Source organism: Rhinatrema bivittatum, chromosome 6 (genome assembly GCF_901001135.1).
Source record: "Rhinatrema bivittatum chromosome 6, aRhiBiv1.1, whole genome shotgun sequence".
NCBI lineage: Eukaryota > Metazoa > Chordata > Amphibia > Gymnophiona > Rhinatrematidae > Rhinatrema > Rhinatrema bivittatum.
This window is the reverse complement of record NC_042620.1, coordinates 268,326,058-268,342,644: the sequence shown is the minus strand read 5'-3', so window position 1 is coordinate 268,342,644 and position 16,587 is coordinate 268,326,058. Positions and strand designations below refer to the sequence as shown.

Sequence of the window (16,587 nt, the reverse complement as noted above, 5' to 3'; positions counted from 1 at the left end):
CGTGAGGTAACATAAAGGGAAGAGAAAGCAAGGAGGAATATCAGGAAGTTAAGCACAGATGCTCAGTCTAGGTAATAAAAACTATTTTCAAAATCATTTATTCAAGTAAAGCAGCATTTTACCCATAAACAAAAATGGGGTGTTGTAAAATCCCCCAGCCCCCAACCACTGCAGCTCATTTATGTATGCTTCAAAAAAAAAAAAAAAAAAAAAAAAAAAAAAGGAATGGGGTTAGATGGGAGGAAGGAGTGTAATTGCAGGGAATTTCATTTTAAAATTCCAACATGCATACTTTCCTGTGAATACTTCTGTGCCTGCTTTAAAGTGCATGCAAAGTATGCAGATACAAAATACCTGCTTTCTGAAGGTGCCTGAATTTTCAAAGAGAAAAGTCCATAGGGAGTCCCTTTGAAAATTAGCTTGTAGGCTCTCTGCTGTTTCATTGCCCCCTAAAAGTCCAGGCTTGAAAGCTCTAATTGTGGAGACAGATCTATATATTATTGCTATCACAGACACGTGGGACACCGAGTCCTATGACCAGGATACTACCATACCAGCTAGAATGTTCAGAATGGATATGAGAGGCAGAGAAAGTAGAGGAGCAGCAGCACATTATGCAAGAAACTGTCACAATGTCTTCATGCTTCCTCTAGCACCCAGACATTGAACTCATGGTCACTTTAGGATCCCAACAGGTACTGCATTAAGTGTCACCTACACCTGGGCATATGGCTCTTGGCCACCACCAAATCAGGTTCAAATTGCCTTTGGGCAAATTCCCTGCCCACAAGCGAACCAACTTCACAATCCTGGGTCTCAACACCCAGAAAAGTGCTCATAGACCACTTATCCAGAACATTGGTATCACACTACTTCTCACTTATCTGGGATATAATCAGTTGCAAACACAGCAGTAATAAATGAAAGATTATTAAAAAGTAACAGTGAAGATAAGATACTACCTAAACTGCAGCAGCAGGCAGGGGAAAAAGAAAAAAAGATTGGCTAACATCTACCTCTTACTAAATGTCACCGCAGAACTGAACACTGCCCCTATCTCAGTTAACAGTGACAATCCCAAGCAACATTTAGCAGTCCAAACCCAGCTGTGGGTATCTCTCTCAACTGCTGCTAAAACACTTTCACAGTTTAACTGTCATTCTTTCCAACTCAACATCAGCAGCAATGTCATCAGCTGGCTCTGAGATTAACCCCTTCAGTACCAGCTGACTATGGAACAGTGCCCCATGCTGTCCAGTAAAATGAGTTTTAAAATGACATTTACATTCAAACTATCGTTTCCCTACAATATTAAAACAACTGAAATGCAGGATATATAGGGAAAGAAAGAGGGACTGCGGGTATCCTTGGAAAGGAGACTATGACATCCTTTTATACCAGAGTGATCTATAATAGGCAAAACTGCTGGCTAGAAAGATCTAGCCAAAGACAAAGTGAAAGGAGAGATGTTACAGATGGGAGAATTTAATCTACCAGTTGTAAATTGAATCATTCCATCCGCAGAATCAGAAGGATTAGGAACAGAATATAAAATAGAGAAAAAAAAAATTCCTAGGAAGTGCAGAATGAAGGCCCATTGCACCAGATCTCATCCCTGGTTCCAACTGAATAGGGACTCCAAACGAGCAGGAAGAATCTAATGGGTCAAAAAAAAAAAAAAAAAAAGATTTTTGACCTTCCTTTAAGGGGCAATCCTCAGATAAATGAAACAGAATACTCATACTTACACATAGGGAATGTTTCTAATGACCCAATAGATTGTTATCTCTGCTCTAGGGATGAGATAGTATGGTTTAATATAAGAACAAGGCAGAAAGGAAACAACTTCTTTAAGGACAGACTGGCAGAGTGGGAAAGTTTTTGCGAAGTTAAAAAAAAAAGTCCACAGTGCGCTAAACTAAAAATAGAGCAATAAATCTTTATAGGGCTGATGTGAAGACCTGTGCTGAAATCAGTGCTGCTTTTCTGCACACAGGGGATATAATAATGGAGTATGCTAATGATATACATGCACAAAAACAATTACATGTGACATTTTTCACGTAAAACCACATGCTCAAGCTCTATGTAGCAACCCGTGCAGTCATCTGCACAGAAACCCAAGACAGTCCCACAACTGATTGAGGCAAAAGCCTTTCCCTTTCAAGACATTTAATGGGACTGTCTGGGTGTGGGACTGAAGGTGGGGCTGGAAACTAGTCAAGATAAATGGAGTTCATTCTAAAAAGAGGGATTAGTGGAGTACCTTTATGATCTGTCATGGGACCAGTTCTAGTCAGTATGTTTATGCTTTTTGGCTATTTTAGCCAAAAAAAGTCCTACAAAAACTGGAAGGATCCATTGGAAGAAAATAGGAAAAAGCATAAGCAAGTTAAGCATTGATAAGACAGGCTAAGAGAAACTGAAATAAAGCTGGCCATTTTAAAATATATCCGAAGCAGGAAACCTGTGAGGGAATCTGTTGGATTGTTATATGATCAAGGGGTTAAAGGGGCTCTTAGGGAAGATAAGGCCATCACAGAAAGACTAAATGAATTCTTTGCTTCTGTGTTTAATAAGGATGTTGGGGAGACACTGGATCTGGAGACTATTTTCAAAGGTGATGATTAAGATGAACTTAAACAAATTACGGTGAACCTGGAAGATGTAGTAGGCCAGATTGACAAACTAAAGCGTAGCAAATCACCTGGATCGAATGGTATACATGCCAGGGTTCTGAATGAATTCAAAAATGAAATTTCAGATCTATTAGTAAAAATTTGTAACCTATCATTAAAATCATCCATTGTATTTGAAGACAGAAGGGTGGCCAGTGTAACCGCAATATTTATAAAGGGCCAGTGACCCTGACTTCAGTGCCAGGAAGAACAGAGGAAACTATTCTAAAGAACAAAATCACAGAATCTATAGACATGGCTTAATAGAACACAGGCAGCATGGATTTACCCAAAGGAAGTTTGGCTCACAGATCTGCTACATTATTTTGAAGAGGTGACTAAACGAGAATAGTAAACCAGTAGATGAGGAGTATTTGGATTTTCAGAAGGCATTTGACAAAGTCACTCATGAGAGGCTTCTAAGAATACCAAAATGTCATGGGATAGGAGGCGATGTCCTTTCATGGACTGTAATCTGGTTAAAAAGACAGAAAACAGTAAGGCTAAATTGGAGAAATTACTTACCTGATAATTTCGTTTTCCTTAGTGTAGACAGATGGACTCAGGACCAATGGGTATAGTGTACTCCTGATAGCAGTTGGAGACTGATCAGATTTCAATCTGAAGTCCGCCCTTAATACATATTCCCCTGCAGGAAGTGCAGCTCTTCAGTATTCTCCTCGAAAAGCATTGTGGATGTGTGTGACTAATTTGATTAACTTGAACTGGCTGAATTGGCTATAGCTGGAGACTGCCAGTGTACTCAACAGGAAAATGTCGGCACTCGGTAGGGTGGGTGTCCTAGGTGAATGAAAACATGGCTTACCCTTGAATCATTTGAAATTCCATGTGTAACGGCAGCCAAGCGTGGGATGCTGAGTCCATCTGTCTACACTAAGGAAAACGAAATTATCAGGTAAATAATTTCATTTCCTAGCATGTAGCAGATGGACTCAGGACCAATGGGATGTATAAAAGCTACTCCCAAACCAAGTGGGAGGCTGCCCATGACCCACTTAGTACTGCCCTTGCAAATGCCTTGTCCTCCCAAGCCTGAACATCCAGGCGGTAGAATCTGGAGAAGGTGTGGATGGAGGACCATGTCGCCGCCTTGCAAATCTCAGCGGGTGACAGCATTCTGGTTTCTGCCCAGGACACTGCATGGGCCCTAGTCAAATGGGCCTTGACCTGTAGAGGCGGTGGCTTGCCTGCTTCTACGTAGGCCACCTTGATGACTTCCTTGATCCAGCGGGCTATGGTTGCCTGCGAGGCCGCTTCCCCTTGTCTCTTCCCACTGTGAAGGACGAATAGGTGGTCCGTTTTTCATACGGGTTCTGACATTTCCAGGTATCTGGATAGGAGTCCGCCGATGTTGAGGTGGCGTAGACTACGAGCTTCTTCCAAATTCTTCAACTCATCTGGCGATGGTAGCGAGATGGTTTGGTTAAGATGGAAGTGTGACACCACTTTGGGAAGGAACAAAGGGACCGTGCGTAGCTGGATGGTTCCCGGGGTGAGCCTGAGGAACGGCTCATGGCAGGACAGTGCTTGCAGTTCCAAAATGCGGCAGGCTGAACAAACTGCCAGCAGGAATACTGTCTTTAACGTTAACAGACGGAGGGACAGACCTCGGAGGGGCCTGAAGGAGGCTCCTGCTAGGAAATCCAGGACCAGGTTGAGATTCCAAAGAGGTACCGGCCACTTTAGTGGTGGGCGGATTGTTTGACTCCTTTCAGGAAGCGTGAAACGTCCGGGTGAGAGGCTATGCTGTCGCCCTCACTCTTTGAGCCGTAGCATGACAATGCGGCCACTTGTACCTTGATGGAGTTGAGGGACAGACCCTTCTATAGCCCGTTCTGTTCTCCTTGTTGAAGTTGGTCTCTGTGTGGAGGCAGTAGCAGGGGGGTCCCCTGCCAGTAGTCTTCTCATGTCTGCATACCACAGTCTTCTTGGCCAGTCCGGGGCCACCAGAAGTACTAGTCCCCTGTGTAGCTGTATCTTGTGAATGATTGCACCCAATAGGAGCCACGGCAGGAAGGCGTATAATAGGGTCCCCTGTGGCCAGGTCTGTACCAGGGCATTGATCCCCTGGGACTGAAGTTCCCACGCGTTGGACCAGTTTGCCAGAAGGTCCATGTCTGGTGTCCCCCACGGTTCACTATCATTTGGAACGCTGCAGATGACAGCTTCCATTCCCCTGGGTAGACTTTCTCTGCTGAGGTAGTCCGCCGTGATGTTGTCTTTCCCGGCGATGTGGACGGCTGAGATCTCCTGGAGGTTTACTTCCGCCCACGACATTAGGGGGTCTATTATCCAGAGACACCTGTTGGCTTCTGGTTCCCCCCTGCCGGTTGATGTAGGCCACTGTTGTGGCATTGTCAGACATTACTCTGACCGCTTTGTCTCGGAGTCTGCAAGCGAATCGTAGGCAGGCTAGTCTGACCAGCCACGCTGCTAGGCGATTGATGTTCCATCCTGACTCTTCTGCATTCAACTGCCCTTGGGAGGTTAACTCCTCGCAGTATGCTCCCCATCCTCGTAGGCTGATGTCTGTGGTGAGCAGGGTCCAGGTTGGTGAAAATCTTGTTCCCTGGCTCAGGTGGCTGACCTGCAGCCACCAACGTAGCTGGGTCCGGACTCTGCCCGGTAGTGACAGACATACAGTGTAGTTCTGAGACAGTGGATTCCATCGCGATAGAAGTGAGCGCTGTAGGGGTCTCATGTGAGCTCGCGCCCATGGCACTACTTCCAGTGTGGATGCCAGACCGAGGACTTGTAGGTAATCCCATGCTGTGGGACAAGGTTTGCTCAGCAGGATTTGTAACCGGTTCCTCAGTTTTGATCTCCTTGTTGGAGTCAGGCTGACCTTGTCTTTGGTGTCGAATCGGACTCCTAGGTATTCTAGAGACTGTGAGGGCTGCAGACAACTTTTGTTTGTGTTGGCCACCCATCCGAGGCTCTCCAGTAGAGTTTTGACTCTGTTGGTTGCTTGGCGGCTTTCCTCTGGGGATTTCGCCCTGATCAGCCAATCGTCTAGGTAAGGGTGTCTGAGGATTCCTTCCTTCCTCAGTGTTGCCGCCGCCACCACCACTATGATCTTGGTGAACGTCCAGGGTGCTGTGGCTAACCCGAAAGGTAGTGCCCGGAACTGGTAGGGATGGTCCAGGATTTTGAAGCATAGGAAGCGCTGATGTTCCTGATGAATTGGGATGTGTAGGTAGGCCTCCGAAAGATCCAGGGATGTGAGAAACTCTCCCGGTTGTATCACCCTTATTACGGAGCATAAGGTTTCCACGCGGAAGCGGGGAATCAGGTGGCGGTTGACCGACTTCAGGTCCATCCTGGACCTCAACGTCCCCTCTTTCTTGAGGATGATAAAATAAATGGAATAATGCCCAGTATTTGTTTCTTGTGGAAGCACTGGGGTTATGGCCTCGAGGGCCAGTAGTCTGGTCAGTGTAGCTTCCACTTGTCCGGAGGGGTTCGTAGGAAATCCAGGTAGTACCCCTCTCGAATGATGGCTAGAACCCACCTGTGGTAGAATAGGCCTAGTCTGTCCCCTATGGTTTCTTCCCTTAGACGGGTCGGCTGAATCTCATTGTGGGGTGCGGCTGGGGCCTGGACCAGAGCTGGTTCCCCTCTTCTTGTGCTTGTTCCGAAAGGACTGGTACCTGCCCATAGGGCGGGGCGCTTGATAGTTGCTTCTGTAAGATTGAAGCGCTGTGAACCTCTGCCCCTGGAGGACCGGGGAAAGGGTCGCTGGTTTCTCTTATTCCTGTCCTCCGGTAGGCGCGGCAATGGGGACGCGCCCCATTTGTTGGCCAGTTTCTCTAGTTCGCTGACTAACAGGAGGGATCCTTTGAAGGGCATCCTTGTGAGACACATTTTGGAAGATGCATCAGTTGACCAGCTTCGGAGCCAGAGTTGTCTCCTGGCAACCACAGTTGATGACACTCCTCGGAAGCAGCATCCGCAAGGAATGATACTGCTGGTTCCATGGCCTCCCCAGGGGTGTTGCTCCTGGTCTGAGATAGGCAGGCACGTATCACAATGGTGCAGCAGGCCGCTATTTGTAGGGATATAGCAGCGATGCGAAAGGACTGTTTAAGGATGGATTCCAGACGCCGGTCATGAGCATCTTTGAGTGCTGCTCCTCCCTCCACTGGGATAGTAGTGTGCTTCGAGACCGCGCAGACCATGACATCCATTTTTGGGCATGTCAGAAGGTCTTTGGCCGCCAGGTCCAGGGGGTAACATGGCTGCCATAGCTCGTCCCCCTTTGAATGTGGACTCTGGAGCACTCCATTCCAGGTCAATTAGCTGCTGGATGGCTTGTAACAGAGGGAAATGGCGGGAGGTCTGGCGGAGGCCCTCTAGCAGGGGATTAGTCTTAGGCTCCCCCGAAGTACTTGAGCCCGGGATAGCGAGCTCCTTCAGGCTGTGGGTGACCAGGTCTGGGAGCTCATTCTTGGTGAAGAAGCGTCTCATGGTTCGGTGAGGCTCTGTCCCTGGGGGAGTTCCCCCTCTTCTAGGGGCTCTGCTTCCTCTTCAGATTTGTCCGTGTCCCCATAGGTGGGGCTTCTGGGCGGTGGAAACATTTGTCTAAGCCTAGAGGGGCCTGGGGCATAAAGGTCTTCTGGTGGAGGCTGTGGCTGTTTAGCCGGAGGCTCTGTCTGCATGTAAATGAAGGTGTGTAGCCCTTTGAAGATTTCCACCCATGAGATAGATGCTGGGTCCACGCTAAGGGGCGTTGAGTCCTTGGGGGTCCCGCTAGAATTTGCTAGGTCTGGGGTACTCACTGAGGAGCTAGTACTCTGCGCTGGGTGAGACTGGCCCTGGACTGGATCTCCCAGGGACTCCTCGCACTGGGCGCACAGGGCGTTGACCTCTTCGCTTTGTGCGGCTCTGATATGGCATGCTGGGCAGAGGCCTTGAGCCTTGATCTCTGTTTCCGGTGGTGCCATGGCTATAGGCGCGTAAATCCTTATGCGCTGCGGCGCGTCAAAGATGTGCATGCGGGTTGTGCGCATAGATGTGCGCTCAAGTCGCCGGTATGCGCTCAGCCCGGTAGGTGCGCGCTGCACGTATAACTTATGCACACGGCTCTTGTGCGTGTAACTTTATGCGCACAGGTATTTTGTGCGCCTAGCTAGCCTTGTGCGCCCGGATCGAGACGGCGGACAGAGCGGCGAATAGGGCCAAGATGGCGACTGCGACCACACGGGCAATATGGCGACCACCTCGGAGGGTCTCCACGTGGGAGGACCCTTGTAACTAACCGGAGCCTGGCCCTGTTAGGGCGGATCAACCCGGCGGCACTGGTCCCGGCCGGCGACCTGTGCGACTCCTCAGAGACCGGAGTCTATGCTGAAGATTTCTACCTTACCTTGTCTTCGGCGCATCCCGGTTTCGTTCCGGGTGGTCTCCGGCTGCGGGGGGAGAGGGCAAATACCTTCACTGCCACACTTGAGGGTGCACCCGCTAGGGTCCTCGCCGCGAATCGGCCGCCGGACCGAGGCTTACCTCCGAGGGACCACAGAAATCACCTCGGGAATTCTCAACTGGGGGAGGGACCAGAGGGTATCACCACAGGAGAGCGGGGCTCGTCTTTAGAGGTAAGTTTTCTTCCAAATGTGGTGTTTTCTCCATTGAATTTGTTCTAACGCTGTGAGCGCGTGCAGATAGTCCCTAACTGCTATGTAGACAGAAAATACTGAAGAGCTGCACTTCCTTCAGGGGTATATGTACTAGGGGGCTGACATCAGATTGAAATCTGATCTGCCTCCAACTGCTATCAGGAGTATACTGTACCCATTGGTCCTGAGTCCATCTGCTACAGGCTAGGAAAAATCCGTTTTCTAGAAAAAGGTAAAACAGTGGAGTGCCTCAGGGATCTGTACTTGGACTGGTACTTAATATATTTATAAATGATCTGGAAAGAGGAACGATGTGTGATCAAATTTGCAGATGACAAGATTATTCAGAGTGGTTAAACCACATGTGGATTGTGATAAATTGCAGGAGGACCTTGTGAGACTGAAAGATTGGGTGTCCAAATGGCAGATGAAGTTTAATGTGGACAAGTACAAGGTGATGAAAGATAACCCATGCTAGGTTTCATATTAGGAATTACCATCCAGGAAAAAGGATCTAGGCGTCATAGTGGATAATACAATAAGTCAGCTCAGTGTGCTGCAATGGTCAAAAAAGGCAAACTATATTAGGAAGGGAATGGTGAATGTCATAATGCCCCTATCACTCCATTGTGAGACTGTACCTAGAGTACTGTCTGTGGTTTTAGTCACCACATCGCAAAAAAAAGATATAGTTCCACTGGAGAAGGTACAGAGAAAAGTGACGAAAATGATATGAGGAAAAGAAAAGTTAGGGATGTTCAGCTTGGAGAAGAGATGGCTGAGGGGGGATATGATAGAGGTCTTTAAAATCATGAGAGGACTAGAATGGGTAAATGTGAATTGGATATTTACTCTTTCAGATAATAGGACTAACTGCAGGTGTCCTGAACTAGGGATAGGCAACGGCTTACCCGTAATTGTTTAATCTCTAGGTTCTCTTTCTAAGGCCCTCCTTTTCTGTGGGCAACCATGGGCGGGATGCTGAGTCCATCTGTCTATACTAAGGAAAATGAAATTATCCGGTAAGTAATTTCTCCATTTCCTAGCGTGTAGCCAGATGGACTCAGGACCAGTGGGATGTACAAAAGCTACTCCAGGACAGGGCAGGAGGCTGCCCATTGTCCAGTTAGTTCTGCCCTTGCGAAGGCTGCGTCTTCTTGGGCCTGGACATCCAGGCAGTAGAATCTAGTGAAGGTGTGTAAGGAGGACCATGTCGATGCTCGACAGGCGACAGCAGTTTGGCTTCTGCCCAGGATACTATCTGGGCCGTAGTAGAATGAGCCTTAACATGTAGGGGTAAGGGATTTCCTGCCTCTATGTAGGCTGCCTTGATTACTTCTTGAATCCAGTGAGCCATGGTCACTCATGAGGCAGCTTCGCCTTGATTCTACCCGCTGTGGAGTACAAACAGGCGATCCGTTTTGTGCACCTGTTGCGATTGTTCCAGCTATGGGATCAGGAGTCTGCCAACATTTAGATGGCGAAGGCGGCGGTAGTCTTCAGAGTCCTTATGTTCCTCCGGAGATGGCTTGGTTCAAATGAAACTCAGAGACCACCTTCGGTAGAAAGGAGAGAACGGTGCGAAGCTGTATCGTTCCAGGATTGAACCAAAGGAACAGTTCCCGACAGGATAGTGCCTGTAGCTTGGAGATGCGATAGGCAGAACATATTGCCACCAGGAATACTGTCTTCAATGTTAAGAGGCACAGTGAGACTGTGCATTGGTCTGAAGGAAGTCCCCGCTAGAAAGTCTAATACCAAATTGAGGTTCTATAGGGGCAGTCGAAGTTGCTTCACCCCTTTTGGGAAACAGGCCAAGTCCGGATGCGCTGATAGACTGATTCTGCTCACTTCGGCTCTAAAGTAGGAGAGGGCTGCTACTTGAACTTTGAGGGAGTTGAGACCACCCTTTCTTCATACCATCCTGTAGAAATTCCAGGATCATGGTAATCTTGGCCATCCGTGGAGAAACCCCAGTCCTCGCACCAGGCTTCAAATATTCTCCAGATCCGAATGTATGCGAGAGATGTTGAGAACTTCCGCGCGTGGAGCAGGGTGTCAATCATGGCTTTGGAGTACCCATGCTTCTTCAGGCGAGTCCTCTCAAGGGCCAGACCGTAAGAGAATCAAGAAGGATCTTCGTGAAGAATCGGGCCCTGCTGGAGAAGATCCCTGTGTGGAGGTAGGCACTGAGGGCTCCCCGCAAGGAGTCTTTGCATGTCTGCATACCATGGGCGTCTTGGCCAATCCGGGGCCAATAGTAGACCTAGTCCCCTGTGGTGTTCTCTTACGGATGATCTTGCACAGGAGTAGCCATGGGGGGGGGGGGGGGGGGGGGGGGCCTCGTACGTACAAGTCCTCCTCTGGCCAGGTCTGGATGAGGGCGTCGATCCCTTGGGAGTGCGGCTCTCGTCTTCGGCTCAAGAACCTGGGGACTCTGACATTGAGAGAGGTGGCCAGAAGGTCCATGGCTGGGAGATCCCAGTGATTTATTATCAGTTGGAATGCTCTGGTAGACAGCGCCCATTCCCCCCAGTCCAGGCTTTCTCTGCTGAGGAAGTCCACTGAGACGTTGTCTTTGCCTGTGATGTGAGAGGCCAAGATTCCTTGTAGATTTTCCTCTGCCCACGCCATGAGAGGATCTATTTCCAGAGACACCTGCTGACTGCTCGAGCTTCTAGGCTGTTTATGTTCCATCCCGCCTCTTCCTTGTTCCATCGTCCCTGGGCAATCAGTTCCTGACAGTGAGCTCCCCACCCTCATAGGCTTGCTGTGCTCAGCATGATCCAGTTCAGTGGGGATAGGCTTACTCCCCCCGCTCAGGTGGTCTTCCTGTAGCCAACACTGAAGCTGAGAACATACCTCTGCTGGGAGTTGGAGGCAGATTGAGTAATCCTGGGACAGTGGGTTCCACCGTGATACTAAGGAGCACTGGAGAGGTCGCATGGGAGCCTTTGACCACAGAACAACCTCCAGGGTTGGTGCCATGAGCCCACGGACTTGAAGATAGTCCCATGCCTTGGGACGTGTACTGGTCATCAATCGTAATTGTTCCATCAGCTTCCTCCTCCTCGGGGAGGGAGGAAGAGCTTGTTCTGTTTGGTGTCAAAACAGGCCCCCATGTATTTAATTTATTTATTTATTTAAAAGTATTTATATACTGCTTTTTAAAATAAAATTTTATCAAAACGGTTTACAACAGGTTAAAATAAAGTAAAAATAAAAATAAAATATAACTAAAATAAACATAAAATACATAAATTTAGCTAAGTAGCTAGATAATTGCTAGCTAAAAGAAATTATTAATTAAAAAAAATAATTATAATGGTAACATGCCATGGGTAAACAGAATAGGGAAGGTAAAAGGGATGAAGGGGGGGTGGCAACTTATTGGATTAAAATATCCTAGGAAGAAAGCAGATGGGATGATAGAGGAGAAGTTGAGGTAATATGTGTCTGATGGGTGAGTTTTGGGGAGATGAGAGCTTCATCTTTGATCGGGGAAATGCTTAGTAGAAGTATTAAATGCTTGTTGAAAAAAGAATGTTTTTAAAGCTTTTTTGAAATAAGGATTTGATATTAAGCGGAGAGGGTTGGGTAAAGAGTTCCAGAGGGATGGTCCTGCTACTGAGATTGAGAGGGCTGTAGATTGCTCTTGGCCATTTCCACGATCCAACCGAGTTCCTGCAGTAGGTTCTTGACTCTGCTAGTCACCTGTCTGCTTTCTTCCGAAGACTTCTCCCTGATCAGCCAGTCGTCCAAGTAAGGGTGTACCAAGATTCCTTCCTTCCTCAGTGTTGACGCCACAGCCACCCTAATTTTGGTGAATGTTCTGGAGGTGTTTGCTAGTCTGAAGGGTAGCGCTCGGAACTGGTAATGATGCCCCAGTACCGCAAAGCGTAGAAAATGCTGGTGATCTTGATGGATTGGAATGTGAGGTTAGGAACTCTCCCGGTTGTACTGCCATTACGGAGCGGAGAGTCTCCAAGCAGAAGTGTAGTATCCGCAGATGACGGTTGACATTCTTGAGATTCAAGATGGGTCGGAATGATCCTTTTTTCTTGGAGACAATAAAATAGATGGAATAATGTCCTGTATTTTGCTGGGGCGTAGGAACCGGAGTTATTGCCTTCAGACTGAGTAGTCTTGTCAGAGTGGTTTCCACTGCCAATCTTTGGTGTGGGAGTAGCAGGGTGATATCAAATTTGTCCCAAGGAATGCTGCGGAACTCCAGAGAGTAACCTTCTCGAATAATGTTTAGTACCTATTTGTTCGACGTGATTGCGACCCATCGTTGGTAGAAGAGGGAACGTCGACCCCCTATTTCTTCTTCCTGTGGATGGGTCAGCCCGTTCTCATTTGGGAGCACAGCTGGAGCCTGCCCCCAGGCCTGTTCCTCCTCTTGGTCTGTCTGTTCCGAAAAAGTTAGGATCTTCTGGAGGAATGAGGTGCCTGGAACTACAAGTTCCTGTAGGATCGAAAGTGTTGAGAGCCCCTGCCCCTGGTTCTTCTGGGGGACGGGTGCTGGGATCTTTTACCCCTTCCTCCAGTAGTCAAGGTACTGGAGATTCGCCTCACTTGCTGGCTAACTTCACCAATTCGCTTCTGAATAAGAGATCCTTTAAAGGGCATTCTTGTGAGATTCGCTTTAGAGATCGCGTCAGCAGACCAATTCCGCAATCATAACTTATCTTCTGGCCGCCACTACAGAGGCTACTCCTCTGGCTGAGGTATGCACCAGATCTGAGCTTGCGTCCGTCAGCAAGTCTGCTGCCGGTTCAATCGTTTCACTGGTATACATTCTGGAGTAATTTGCCTCTCTCGAGAGGAGCAAGCAGGAAGCAATCTGCAGTGTCATTGCTGTTGCGAAGGCCTGCTTAAGGATGGATTCTAATAGTCTATCCTGAGTATCCTTCAATGCAGCCCCTCCCTCAACGGAAATGGTTGTTCACTTTGAGACTGCATAGACCATGGCGTCCACTTTCAGGAAATGCAGGCGTTCCTTGGTCACTGGTTCCAGAGGGTACAAGGCTTCCAAGGCCCGACCTCCTTTAAAACTGGCCTCCGGGGCATCCCACTCCAGATCAATCAGTTCCTGGATGGCTTCCATCATTGGGAAGTAGCATGAGACCTTACAAAGGGACACCAAGAGGGGGGTTTCTTCACTAGTTCCGCTATAGGATCCGTGTCGGTATCCCCAGAGTCTGGGAAACAAGGGCTGTTAATTCATCCCTGTGGAAGAAGTGAAGCATGGTTCTGTATGGTTCCAGGCCTGGAGGGATTTCTCCTTCTTCCAGAGTGCCACCATCATCTGAGGTGTCCGGGTCCCTGTCAGGAAAATTCTTGTTTAGGCGAGGCATGTCTCGAGGCATCCGAACAGGGCCAGGAGGATCTTGTGCTTCCGGCAGGGGTTGACCACGGGTCACAGCCGGGGCTGATTGTGCCTGAATGAAGGCTTTCAGCCCCTGGAAAAATTCTAGCCAGAGAAGGTCCCTGGGTCTATGTTAGCCCCAGGAGGAGGCGGAGTAGGGGCCCCTGAGGTGTCCTCTTGTGGAGATGCCATTTTGGAGTTGCAAAGATCCAGGGTGCTGTCGTTATGTAGTAGCTCCGGACCCATCCTCAGTGAGGGACTAAGCTTTGGTCCCCCCTGGGCTTCTTCGCAATGACGACACAGGCAGGACTCCAGTTCAGACTGTGCAGCTCTGATGTGGCAGGCTATGCAAAGAGTGCCTTCTGGGCTTCTTGGACACCGGTGCCATTGCCTCTATATCTAGATGCACAGGTAGTGTGCTTCAATGTCCATGCAGTTATGAGTGTGAGCACAATGCGCGCGTGTAGTTTTAAGTGCAGCTGTGTGTTTAGTTGTTCTCACGGCTGCACGCGAGTCTTAAGTTGAAGGTACACAAGTTGGACGCGTTGACCGTCTGGCCTGCCCCGCTCGTACCGCCAGTTAAGGGAAGATGGCAATGACGCCCCCAGTGTCTCCACATGTCCAGACCCCCTGCACCGGACAGGGGCCTAGCCTAACCAAGGCTGCTCAACCCGATTGGTGCTCCCTTTTACCTCACCGGGTGAAATTCGAAATCGGTAGGGCACTCAGAGCCCCGGAGACCTTAGTTTAAAGTTTTCAGCTTACCTGGTCTCGATGCTTACCGATCGCATGCCAGAACAGTCTCCAGGTGTGGGGGAAGAGGGCTTTACCTTTACCACCACGCTCTGATATGCACCCGCTGCCTTTCAGCCACTCTAGGGGCTAAGTCCATGCCGGGGTTACCGGACCAAGGCACGCCTCTGAGGGATATCAAAATTCACCTCAGGAATTCTCAACTAGGGGAGGGACCCTTAGGTATCACCGCAGGAGAGCAGGGCTCGATCTTTAAGGTAAATTTTTGTCTTCTTGCTGTAAATTTCTTAACACTGTGCTAGTGTGTGGGATAGTGTCCGCATCTGCTAGGAGACAGAGATACTGAGGAGCTGAGGTGAATCTAAGGTGATGTCAGCTTTGAAACCCGACTCCATCTCCATCTGCTAGAAGGGGAGCACATAACCCATTGATCCCGAGTCCATTTGGCTACACACTAAGAAAGTGCTGTTTTTGAAGAAAAAAAAAACTTCGAGGAGAAGAGAAAAACTCTGCATGCAACTGGCAGCGCAGAACAGGACTGAAGATGGCAATCGCACAGGAAGATGCACGCAGCCACACAGAACAAGAGCTCTCTGCTCTCTGAGAAAAGCTCTACCTCAAGGCGGACAGCATGGCTAATTCAGCGTAAGGAAAACCGTGGATTTCTAATGACGATGTATTTTGTTTGCAATTTTATGTTTTGATTGTATGCTGCTTTATAGGCTCTAATGATATTAAGCTATTAATATTTAATATTTTAATAGTATTTATTATATTTTACCTGTGTTGCTACTTTTTTTTTTATTGTATTTTAAACTGTTGTACTACACCTTGAGCACCTTGGTGGTAAGGTATGTAATAAAGAAAGGAAAATTGGTTCTTATCTGCTAATTTTCGTTCCTATAGTTCCACGGATCAGTCCAGACAGTGGGTTGAGCCTCCAGTCTTGCAGATGGAGACAGAGGCTGTTGAAATACAAAGATCAAGCTCCCTCTAGGATCCCAAAAGAGCAAGGAGACAGGGCTGTCTCACTGAAAAAACAGGAGTTTTGAATTTCCCTTTTTTTTTTTTTTTTTTTAAATATAAATTTAGAGTAATACTTGCTTGATCCGGAAAACAGAAGAAGGAAAAAACCTCACAAGGAGACAAATTAAGGAAAGGAAAGGAGCCGCAGGTTCAGCTGCCTGCATCTGCTGGAGACAGAGAAATACCGAAGGGATGCAGGGTAGGCTCTGTCCTGATATAGCATACCCTTTCAGTTTTTCCTCTGTCTCCATCTGCTGGACAGGAGGCTCAACCCACCGTCTGGACTGATCCGGGTACGTACAGGGAATGTTATGTTAAATAGGGCACGACAAGAGGCTCCAAGTGGCAGACTCGGGATTAACAGATAATTTTTCTTGATTAGAAGGGATGGCAAATACATGGAAGAGCATCACAAGAGGTAGCAGAGACAAAAACAGTAACAATTCATAGCAGCATGGAATAAGCACAGAAGATTAATAGCTGTGAACAGATGAAGAGAAAGCAGCAATCAACTGAAGTCTATGGCAGTGTTTACCAGCCCTCTCCTTCTGGAGGCATACCCTAACCAGTCTATTTTTCAGAATATCTGTAATGCATATGCATGAAAGATTTGCATACACTGGAGACCAAGTGCATGCAAATTGTTTCAGCATATTCATTGCTGCAATTCTGAAAACCCAGACTTGCTAGATGTACCTTCAGGAGACGATTGCACCACCACCACCACCACCCTTGGTATTGCACCAGGAATGAAACTGGACAAACTAGAAAGGCTGTTTGGTCCTTATCTGCCATATTTTTCTCTGTTTCTATTAAGTCTTGATGTCCTCACTTACTTTTACTGATGTCATTAATGTATTTTCTTCCCTTCAAAGTCCGAAAATGCCAAAAAAGAGCTCGTCCTTTTGTGTTATTCTGTGTAACATGCCAGGACTGATGACTGCAGCACCTGTTACAGAAAAAGATATCATGCTTTAGAATATAATGGCTCTCTATACAACAGAACTAAGTTCCTGTAGCATACTCCACCTACCATAAAAATAAACAGAACTCAAACTCATCTAAGCCACCATGTATTAAGCATTTTCTCCCACAGATATGAGAGAAAACTACAATCTGACAC

At 47.8% G+C, this 16,587-nt stretch overlaps 1 protein-coding gene across 1 annotated transcript in view; it reads right to left on the bottom strand.

Annotated features, from left to right (window-relative positions):
• Nucleotides 1-16,587, bottom strand: part of LOC115094272 (zinc finger protein 671-like) — a 150,208-nt gene that overhangs the window by 107,735 nt on the left and 25,886 nt on the right. Inside the window, exon 2 of the mRNA XM_029607159.1 lies at nt 16,301-16,413. Coding sequence (XP_029463019.1) covers nt 16,301 — 1 coding nt within the window. The 5' untranslated portion in view covers nt 16,302-16,413. The remainder of the gene's footprint in view (nt 1-16,300; nt 16,414-16,587) is intronic.